The 11,205-nt window shown below is 37.8% G+C and overlaps 2 protein-coding genes across 2 annotated transcripts in view; both read left to right on the top strand.

Annotated features, from left to right (window-relative positions):
• Positions 1-9,023, top strand: part of ANKRD12 (ankyrin repeat domain 12) — a 58,043-nt gene extending 49,020 nt beyond the window's left edge. The window contains exons 9-12 of the mRNA XM_009284102.1: positions 2,229-2,327; positions 3,970-4,113; positions 7,329-7,424; positions 7,746-9,023. Coding sequence (XP_009282377.1) covers positions 2,229-2,327; positions 3,970-4,113; positions 7,329-7,424; positions 7,746-7,931 — 525 coding nt within the window. The 3' untranslated portion in view covers positions 7,932-9,023. The remainder of the gene's footprint in view (positions 1-2,228; positions 2,328-3,969; positions 4,114-7,328; positions 7,425-7,745) is intronic.
• Positions 9,024-9,795: 772 nt separating this feature from the next.
• The window catches only part of TWSG1 (twisted gastrulation BMP signaling modulator 1), a 27,661-nt gene continuing 26,251 nt past the window's right edge, over positions 9,796-11,205 (top strand). The window contains exon 1 of the mRNA XM_009284101.1: positions 9,796-9,825. The gene's annotated coding sequence lies outside the window, so the exon portion shown is untranslated. The remainder of the gene's footprint in view (positions 9,826-11,205) is intronic.

Below are 11,205 nucleotides of genomic sequence, written 5' to 3'. Positions count from 1 at the left end.
TTGGGACGCGTCTGTCCCGCCGGGGTCGGCGAGGGGCGTGCGGGCCGCCGGCCGGGGCGAAACTGTCCCTGTCTTTTTAGGCGTTGGTTAGAAAATGTATACGTGGCGGATCGGCAAAAGCAGTAATCCAATAAAACCGTTCTGGGACCTGAAAAAGACTTGTAATAAAAGCTGCCGTGTAATAGGGGCTTCGCAGAGGCAGAGCTCTCTTACGCGTTCAAATAAAAGTCCGCCCAAGTTCAAAGTCCTTTCCAGTTATTTCCGATGGTGTTGATTCTTATTTCTGTTGCAATGTTAAACCGTCTGTAAATTTAAAGGAATAACATTTTATAATAACATTCGAAATTGTTCAGGGGATGTGGGTGCTCGCCAGCTCTGAAATTTTTATTTCTGGATAACGTAGCTGCATAAACTCAAAGAATATTTATAGACTGATTGTTTATCTTGCTTCTTAGGCTGTGTGCTTCTCTATTAACGAACGCACTGAGATTTTTGAGAGATCTTTTTGGGTTTAGTAAAATCAATTAAATAAAAGCTTGGTGTTGCTACCAGCATCTTGTCTTATTTTATTGAAAGACTCTGACAGCACTGTTGTACTGTGCCCTGCGTGCAAAGTTTCCAGGCAAAACTAGACTGCGGTATATCTCGGGCTGAACTTAAACATGCTGACATCCATTATGATTGAGACAGATTATTCCAGTAGGTGTCTGTGGTTTGGGTTTTTTGTTGCGTGTGTTTGTTTTTAATACTGATGACTTACACAAAATGGCATATGCCATAAACGTTTCTCACTGGTTTGGGATCCAAACCGTTTTCATTGAGAGAAGTGAAGTGTATCTTGCTTAGCAGTTTGAAACGTGAAGGAGTTGAATGTCATTTTATACCAAATAATAACTTCAGGAATGAACCGCAACTAGTTATTCAATATGTTCTTTAATTCTGATGACATTGGCTAACTTCCAGCTGGGGAAAAAAATTGTCCTGAAATAATTTTCCAAGATAACAATAATTGAGTCACTTTTGGTAGATAAATCACTGGAGTGTATAGGTGCACGATTGATACTAGTAACGCAACGTGTCCATATTTTCATAATGGATTTATTATTTCTTGACAGTTGCAGGATCCATATTATTGAATAGAATTATTTATGTCTATGTGTTTGCGTTAGGCACAAGGTAGAGTGTAATACCTGTAGGTATGTATTTCAGCTGTGGTTTCTGAGTATCGGTGGTAGTAAGCAGTATTTCGTTTCGTTTTGATGAGTCTTTCCAAAGCAGTATCAATGCTCTTACACCTAGCAGTTGTTAAAAACCATGCTGAACTGTCAGACAGAACTTGCATAGAGAAAAGTAAACTCTGGGTGGAGCCTTAAAACTCCCAAGATGTTTATTAGTTACTTCTCCAGAACCATCTGATTTCTGCAGTTGCCATGAGGGCTCCAGGTGCCTTTTCAGTGTTTGTCATACAGCTCATTCAGGACAGTAATACTGGTTGTTTACGATAACTAACTAAAAATGCAAAATGTTTAGAGTACAGCCAATCAATAACAGTGTTGGTAGCTCACTCCAGTCTATTTGATTTTATTATTATTACTACTATTTTTAGGCATAACCTTTTAAAAAAACTCATTTGAGTAACTGACAGGAGGAAACACTTTTCCAAGCCACTGCTTGGGGCTCTAGTGTTCTATTTGTGCTTGCCTCTGTTCTGCATGGCTGTAAGATTAGGAATACAGTTGGTTATCTTTTGTGCCATATAAAATGCCAGTGACACTGTATAGATATATCAAGTGACTTATTTTTTAGCAATATTTTTCTTTTTCTTACTTTGCTCTTGTATTTGGCTAGGCAGTTTTTAACTTCTCAAAATGAACGGCTGTGCTTTAAAGAGTCTTTAAAATTGAAAGCAAGTTGTATTTTTACTATCTTCTAATGTATAGCCCTTTTAAAGAACAGCTACGGCATGCTGACAATGACTGGTTAAAAGCACTAAACAGTTTCAAATGCCATTTCAGTCAGGTTTATTAACTTTATGGTAAAGAATCCTTAAAACCTTTTACTGCAAATGGATTGAAGTCACATAATGAATGGAACGTACAAAACTATCGTATTTTCCCTAAAAAATACCTTGCTTATGTTTCTTTAAATAAATGCTCAAATCATACAGGCAGTGTTAAGGATATGTTAAATACATATTCACTATACTATTTATAAAACTTTTTCCGCAGATTACACCACCTCCCTCACTGTCAGACCCACTTAAGGAACTATTTAAACAACAGGAGGTTGTAAGGATGAAACTACGGTTACAGCACAGTATTGAAAGGGTAAGACTAAAGTAATTAATTTTGTTTTTATTTCCCGACTTTAAGCTTTAGGGTTTTTTCTTTTTCAATGGATAGACTATATTTTGCTCAATTTAACAATGCTTTAGAAATAATCCGCCTTCTATCCAAATTTATGAATTGGAGAAACTTGTAAATACAAAAAAATGGTTTGGACAACTGTTAGCAGAATACTTAAGTCAGTAAGATAGCAGCTTTTTCCTGTTAATTGCTCTAAGATGTGGCCCACATTTTTCCCGGGGGGAGTGGGAAGAAAGCTGCAGACTCTAGTTTTGAAAGCTATTAATGGTTGTAGACTTCAGAACCAAATTGATCAAGTTAAAAGAATTGAAGCAGGAGTAAATTCTGTATTGGTAGAAGATTCATGTGGCTCGCAGACTAAAACATTATTTGCAATATTCTGCTTGCAAAAACTGCCTAAAATTATGTTAGAACTATATCTGTAGGCTTCAGTGAATTTGAACACAGAAATTGAGAAAATATTTCTGGTTTAAGAATATTCTTTATTTTTAGGTTGCCCAAATCTTTTTCCTTGGCAGCCTAGATTTAGATGTCTTGTCAGTATTGTGAGTCAGATTACTTGTGGACACAGGCAGGACCCCTTTCTCACGTAGAATGTATTTTAAGGGTTTCCACACAGTTATAAAAGCAGCTGGCTCATTAAAACCCAATGTGGTAGTTTTTTGATTAAGTTGATTTCGATGTGGCTTAACAAACCAGTTGAGGGAGGGGTTTTACTTGAATTCGGTATTTCAGTGTAAAGGTAGGTTTAAAATAACAAGCACAAAGAATGTAAACATGGTTCAAGTTCTGACTGAAAAGAAATCAGTTGTAACCAAAGGAAAGATGCTGCTTTTTCTGTTTTCCAAGCTTTTTATAATCCACCTTCTTTTCTTTTGATAAAAATTAGAGCCATTATGTTGCAGAGCAGTAAACACACACATACATTCTGTTATGTCTTATAAAATTCTGCGTATTTTTAGTTATTTTGCTCAAATAGACTGTTCTTCAAATCAAATCCATTTTATACAGCTCTAAGTCAAGTTTGGCCAAGTGAGCTATATTTTCTTGTCTCGGTTCATGAAAGAATCTTTGTCCAGCTATTGATTTATAGAGTTTCTGCATGTTTGTTTAAAGAAAAAATAAATTTTAAAAATTAAAAATTTAGATTATCCTGCAAATTATATTTCTGCTTCAGTTTGCTTGGCCATTGTGCCTGGCATGACAAGCATGTGACAAAAATCTTAATATAGTCAAGACTCACAAACCTATATCCGAACCCTGTGCTCCTCATACCTTTCATCTTTCACCTTCTTCATTGACTAGAACTTGCCTCAGTAGCACTAAGTGGAAAATCTGGGCATGACATTTAGCCAACAGTGTGTGGGGAGGAGACGGTGTTTTCAGTTCTGACACTCAGGGAACACTCTTTGCATCATTAAACTGAAATTTTGGATTTGATTAGATGAACGACCGCTCCTCCCTCCACCAGTCCATTTCTCACGCTGTTCAAAAGCGTAAGCCCTAAAAAGAAATGTTTAAATGAATGGACATTTTTATGAATCAAACTGAAATGCTTAATTTACCACATGTGTATTTGTATGTTGATATCTTACTCAATTAGGAAAAGCTTATTGTTTCTAACGAACAAGAAGTTCTACGTGTTCATTATCGAGCAGCAAGAACGCTAGCTAATCAAACACTACCGTTCAGTGCCTGCACTGTTCTGCTGGATGCCGAGGTTTATAACGTGCCTCTGGATGCTCAGGTAAAGAGATGTATTTCAGAATTTCAGACAAAAAGGTCTTTCTAGCCTAACTCAAAAGGAGTGTTTGGAGAGAATTCTATTCCCATACTGAATTTGTCATTGATTTGTCTGGAATTAAGATTTTGCACATTGTAGATTGTTACTTTGATTAGACCTCATTTGGGTGTACAATAACAAGAGGATATGGGTATATGTACGCTGGTTTTCTGTTTTGTACCATGTATGGTTTTCTTTCACCTCTAGAAATTATGAGAAGGATAAAATGAGAACATTGCTGGTTTTTATGAAATCAAATCTCAGTCAGAACATATTTTGGTAGCTTACAAATATAGCTTAAACAACAAAAAAAATATCAGAATGTAAGATCATTTTTGTCACTAGTCCAGAGAATCGGAATGCAGTAATGTGTGAAGTGATGAGATTGTTCGTGAAATTTGGAAAAGTGTTGTGGAGATATTCACATAATACTTTTCTCCTCTCTGTAAGGCAGTCATAGAACTGTTCCATAAAAAACACATGACCAACAGTGAAATGTTAAACGCTACCAGATTAAATTATTTTGTTCAAAATCACCTCAAGCTCCACATGCGCCATGTTATTTATATGTTCAACGTTAGTATTTAGTTCCTGATTAAAACCTAAAATGAGCAGTATACTTTATAATCTGCATACCTTTTATGGACTACCACTCAGAGGTTTGCTGCAGCCGTATCTCTAAGAGAATATAATTTCATGGTGTTGGTATTTTGTGAACAGGTCGGCTAACTAACAAAAATGGAAACAGCATTCAGAACTTGTTTCAGTGACTGTGAGGAGCACATAATGCAAAGAAGAAATTTGATGTCACAGATGTAATAAAAGTGTTGATGCATTGGATGTTGGGCATTTTAAAATGAAACACCTACTTTTCCGACATATGTGGAATTCTACTTAGTCCTGGAGCCCCTTGTAGAATTATTACAGCTTCCAGTGTTTCCTCAGTCTGTTACTACATTTTTCCCCCCATCTTTAAAGAGCTAGAGCTATGCACAACGAGGTGATTCAGCAGGAGATAGCAGTTTTATGGAGACTCTATTGTTCTCCCATTGTAAGCTTTATACCAACAAATTTTTAAATCATCATTTCCTTAGTAAATCTAACTGATAGGGCAAAAATGAGGTCTTTCTCTTCTGTTAACAGTCCAAATATCATCATTGTTAGTTCTGAAGTTCAGAATGTCCTTTGCTTTTTCTTTTCTGCCCCAATTTAGAGGCTCTGAGCTTTTTAGAAATTTGAGATATATCTGAGTTATGCATATAACTGCATTTTTATAGTTAACAATTTACAGTTGATTTTAAATAAGCTGATTCTATATTTGAATTCTATGAAATAAAAGGAATCTTTATGGGGGGAGAAGTTGTTGTGGGTTCCCCCCCAAGTAATGCAGCTTTTTTGACCATCTATATAATAACAGTAATAGTAATAAAATGCCTTTTCTTCCCCCTCACTACCTCAGCAGCTTTGTGTTTCAGTCTGTGGTAATTTTTCTTAGAAAATTATAATACTGCACATAATGTTCAGCAAAGTATTAAATATATTTTTTAGTATAATTGAAATCGATGTTTTAAACTACCAACTTGATGCTTTGATTTAAATTTGCTTCATGGGAAGAATGTAGATGCATAAGAAACCATTCTCTTGTAATGCATTCTGCCACTTCCCTGTTACCCCGCTAGCAACTCTTACTTTTGTTCTACAATGAAGAAGCATTTCTGATGAAAATTTCCTTGTATTTGAGGAAATAGCTGGGAAAGATTTGTAAGCAAAGATCTGGTTTATTTTGCAGGAAAATGACCACCTCAGAACCGTTTTTATGGGATTTCTGAGTCTTTGGAGGCTTGCCTTTACCGGCTGCACATGTTGGGCAGACCTTGAGAACCGTACTTTGCAGTCGTGTGGGCCAAACCAAAGACGAGGAAAGAAAAAGGCCCAGTGTCCGGTCAACAGACTGTTAGCTGGTCACAGCTCACCTAAATGCCTACAGCTCTTCAGGGTTACAAGATCAGTGTTGTTGAGGGCTCTTTCTAGAACCAGCCTGTTCAGCTGTCCTTGATATCTGAAATCTCAGCTGTTTTCCAGAGATTTCAGTCTTTGCAGTTTTTTCCCTGTTCTTGCCCATTGCTGCAGTGTACAAATTCCTACAGTGTCTTTTCTTTTTTCCTAAAAAAGTAACAGCAGCTTGTTCTATTTAGTGATTATTATTTAAATGTTAAATTGGCGTAGTCTGGCACATGTTGGGCAGACCTTGAGAACCGTACTTTGCAGTCGTGTGGGCCAAACCAAAGACGAGGAAAGAAAAAGGCCCAGTGTCCGGTCAACAGACTGTTAGCTGGTCACAGCTCACCTAAATGCCTACAGCTCTTCAGGGTTACAAGATCAGTGTTGTTGAGGGCTCTTTCTAGAACCAGCCTTTTCAGCTGTCCTTGATATCTGAAATCTCAGCCGTTTTCCAGAGATTTCAGCTTTGCAGTTTTTTCCCTGTTCTTGCCCATTGCTGCAGTGTACAAATTCCTACAGTGTCTTTCTTTTTTCCTTTTCAGTCTTTGCAGTTTTTTCCCTGTTCTTGCCCATTGCTGCAGTGTACAAATTCCTACAGTGTCTTTTCTTTTTTCCTAAAAAAGTAACAGCAGCTTGTTCTATTTAGTGATTATTATTTAAATGTTAAATTGGCGTAGTCTGGCTTTAGGACTATCTATAGGGTATCTAGTTTCTCATGATGGGCAGATGTGACATTCCAGATTCTTATTAAATATTTAAAAAAAAAAAAAATTGTTTCACTGAGCAGGACATTTAGACATGTCTGCTCACTTTTTTTTAATCTCCTTTTGGGGATTTTGATGGTAAAAATATTTTTTTATTATTGCTTTTGAATACTTGTGTAGCCAGTTAAGCCAGGCTGCTTAAGTTTTCCTTTATTAAATTTTTGCTTTTCCTGAGAGAATATTCATTTAATTTGTTACTGAATTTTAAAGAGAACAAAGAGATAGCAATTTTGTGGAAGGATCTGCCTTGTACTGGTTAAGACTTTAAGGCATAAATCTTGAAACCTCCTACTCTTAAACAATTTTTTATTGTTTATGAAGGTCCTACAAAGTAGGTTTTATGTTTTAAAGTATGTTTAAGACTGAATCATCAAATAACTTACAGTTTGAATAATTTTTTTTTTTTTTTTGCAGGCTGATGACAGCAAAACATCAGTGAGGGATCGATTTAATGCAAGACAGTTTATGTCGTGGTTACAGGACGTTGATGATAAGTTTGACAAATTAAAGGTACACTTCTTTGCCTTTCCACTTTAAAAAAAAAAACCTCTAACATCACTGTGAAGGTGAGATGAATAACTAGTAGATTTGTATGCAATATCATAGGCTATTGTAGAGGTTTTAAGGGCAACATAAAGGAGGGTCTAGCAGTGTAAAAAAACTAATATTTGTTGCTATATAGCTTAATGGAATAATCTGCAAATTTCTAAATACATAGTGGGGAAATTACTTACTACCACCAGAGAGGCTCCTAGATATTTTTCCTATTTTCAAATTTGTTGCAATATTTTTTCAAATACTGAAATAACTTCTTTCTCAATTTTAAAATAGACGTGCCTTTTGATGAGGCAGCAGCATGAGGCAGCGGCTTTAAATGCAGTACAGAGACTGGAGTGGCAGCTTAAACTACAAGAACTCGATCCTGCTACATACAAATCTATCAGCATTTATGAAATTCAGGAGTTTTACGTTCCTCTTGTTGATGTTAATGATGACTTTGAATTGACGCCAATATGACAACTAGCATCTTCTGGCTCACCCTTTCCCTTGGACAACTAGAAATTGAGGTGCAGTGATACACAAAGGTATTTTTCTTTTAAGACAGAGCACTTAATTCTGTGGAATACTACCTTTCTTAATAATTCAGGTGTTCCTTCAGAGAAGTGTGGCACGGGCTCTTGTTGAAACGCAGAAGATGGATGCTAATTTTAAAGTCAGTTTCCCAGTAAATGCCATTATCTGTATTTTAAAATTGCCTATAGCTTTAGAGCTTATTGCTGAAAAAGATGACGAAACATGGTGAGTTAACAGCGCTGGAAGCTGTTAATAACTAAAACAGCCACCAAAAAACAAATGATACTTAAAATCTGCTATAAAGCTTTGTATTATGAAACTTCAGTAACAGTTAACTCCCACAGAAAAATGATGAAAAAGCCTGTGGAAGAAAATTAAGACTTGGAGGAAAATAGTCTATTAATCTTATTGTATTTTGTGAATTACTGTACAGTTTTCTTTTTGGAAAAAGATGTAATATTGTCTTCATTTCTAAATAATTTATTTTATACATATTGTGCAAATGTAAATAGTCTTGTAATTAATGTTCAAACCTGTATAAAATAGATATTTTAACTGTAAAACTGTTTTTGTCTAATGTTTTATTGGACCAAAGTTGTAGTTTTTATTAAGTGTAGTGTGTTCCTGGTTGGCAGTTCTTTTTTGTATGGCATGTGTTTGATTTAGCTGCTTGTTTCATCACCATAACTGTAAAAGAATTGAAACTGAACTGTTTTGCATGCTTCACAGAACTCTTAACTCCTTCAATAACTTAACTGATACCTGAACAATTGTAATATTTACAAAATCATATTTCATATTAGTCTGCTGTTGTAATGCCATACCTATGACTTACTATACTGAAAATATTTTTGTGTAAAACAAAAAACCCTTTTGCTCTTATATGGTGGTCTCGTAATAGAGCCTATTTTTTCCAACAAAATGCCTTTGAATGAAAATTCTTAAATTGTATATTGTCTATTTTAATATTAATCTATGGAAGGATATGTAAATAGTTGTAAATATAATGTTTAATAAATTTTTTTGGTCATGTTATTAGTTGGAATTTCTTAATGTTGTAACACTTGCTATACCAAATCTTAGCATTCCTGAAGTATGTAAGGAGGCTCAATGAAGTAAAAACAAATTCCCATGTTATGAAATTTAACACTTTTTTTTATTCTTAGTACTGTTAATGAGCAGACAGTGAAATATTTATTAGTAGGAGGTTAGATATTCATGAAAAAGATTTGTTGCCCTCTAGTCCATAAATTATTCAAGAATGCTTGGGATCTGATGTCTGTGAAATTACTTCTGAAAGAAACGGGGCTTAGGCAAGAGACCTGGTTACCCGGAAAAGAGATTTAAAGTACTTGGTTTGAACTGATTTTTAATTACTAGGTGAACTACTACGGCGTACTTATTCCTTCTGCTTGTACTTACGCCCAGGGTACCCTTCTTGTGATGGAGAGCAAACGGGCACTGAACAAGAGACTGTATGGACAGTAGGCTCCTTCCTGTGCGCACATCACTGCTAGTTCCCATCAAGAATAAAGTAATAGTAACTCAAGCATATTAAAACCAATTAATATGTAGTTCCTGCCCTGTAACTTTTTTTTTCCACTTTTAATTTGTTAGGTACCTGTGGAAGAAGTTGTTCCTGCTTTTATATAGGAATATCTTCCTGACATCACTCAGAATTGAAGATGTACTGAGGAAAATGCAAATGTGATATTCTTCTGCAAGTAAAATATTCTTCTGAAAGTAGCTGTAAAATTTTAAAATAATACAGAAATCTGTATTGTCTGCTTAAAAAGACAAGGAAAAAATGGATAAAGCTGCAAGGTGTTAACAACTAGTAAGTGGGTATGAGTTTACTTCCATCAGATACTTAGAGTAATAAAAAGTAGCATACGTATCTGGAAGTGGGACAACCTAATACAGACTTTCTGAAGTATGGGATATGAATAATTAAGAGTATTTCATAAAGAACAGAAAAGAGAAACTGGGTCGCAGGAGTGTTGGCTGTTAGGCAAGAAGCAGGTGACGGAGGATGGTACGGAGGAGACAGCTGGGTGGGTTTATAGCTGGGACTTGGTGCAGTTGTACAGTGGTACCTCGGTGCGTGCTGAGAGAGAGCAAGGGCATCGGACCCTACCGGAGCAACAGCTGCAACACAAACCAGGGAGCAGGACGGTGTTGGGGTGCCACGGCAGTTCTGCGCCCCACGTGGCAGCAAGAACAGCCCTGCGGGTCTCGCAGGGCTGGGAGGAGGGTGGGGGTTCAAGTGTGTTTACTGTAGAACAAACAGAAAGTTCATCCTCCGGAAGCATCAGCAGAAACATTTTTGTGATAATTTAAAAGTATTTTGGCAATATCCTATCGTATAAGGAGATCTGAAGACAGATGTTTCTTAGGGTTAGCCTGTGTTTTCTTTACAAGGAGATGATTTCCTATTGTCAGGGTCTGTGAAACAGATTTTTGGGTTTTTCCATTGCAACTTTAGTTGCTCAAAGAAAGGGGACCGTCCAAGTGTTTCAGTCCCTTAGATAATGATCTCCTGGCTTCTCTGATTTGAATCCAGGGTTTGTTCTAGTTGTGTATTTTTTTTCAAGTTTACGCTGTGGGGTGATAGCTAGTGTGTTAAGGACACCCTGCTGTGGATTTCCCTCAGCAAAGTGGTGCGAGTTGGGAGGGCAGAAGGCGGGACGAGAGGAAATACAGTAGTAACTTCCCAGCTGCCTCCTGGGAAAGCCCGAGGGCTACTCCGGGTTTCTGGGTACCTGGCCAGGTTCCTCCTGCGTTTTTCTTCCAGGGACCAAACCTGTTACCTTAGTCCCCTGGAGCTCGGCACGTAGGATAAACCACCCACACAGCAGCGTTTCCGAGATCCTGAGCGAAGCTGTCCGAACGCCCAGGCTCCCTTCCTCATCGAAGGCTGCCCCTGCCCTCCCCCGAGCTGGCTGCGGCTGCGGGGCTTCCGGCGCCACCTGCTCGGCGGGGCGCGGCCCCTCCGCCGCCGGCTCTTTCTCAGGACGGCTTCTGCTCATTTATCGCAAGGCTCGAGTTCCCCTTCGGCGCCTCGGCAGGCTGCCTCTAGCGGCAAAGCCCGCTTGCTTCCACTGGCGGTTCCCCCCCCGTTCCCTTTCTTCTTTCTCACGCCTTGCCCGCAGCCCTCTGGTGCGGGGGTGCTTCCCCAGGCGCCCTGCCCTCCCCTCCCCTCCCCGCGGCGGGCATC

This window comes from Aptenodytes forsteri, unplaced genomic scaffold (assembly GCF_000699145.1).
Source record: "Aptenodytes forsteri isolate BGI_AS27 unplaced genomic scaffold, ASM69914v1 Scaffold229, whole genome shotgun sequence".
NCBI classification, from domain to species: Eukaryota; Metazoa; Chordata; class Aves; order Sphenisciformes; family Spheniscidae; genus Aptenodytes; species Aptenodytes forsteri.
This window is presented reverse-complemented; position numbering and strand designations above follow the sequence as displayed.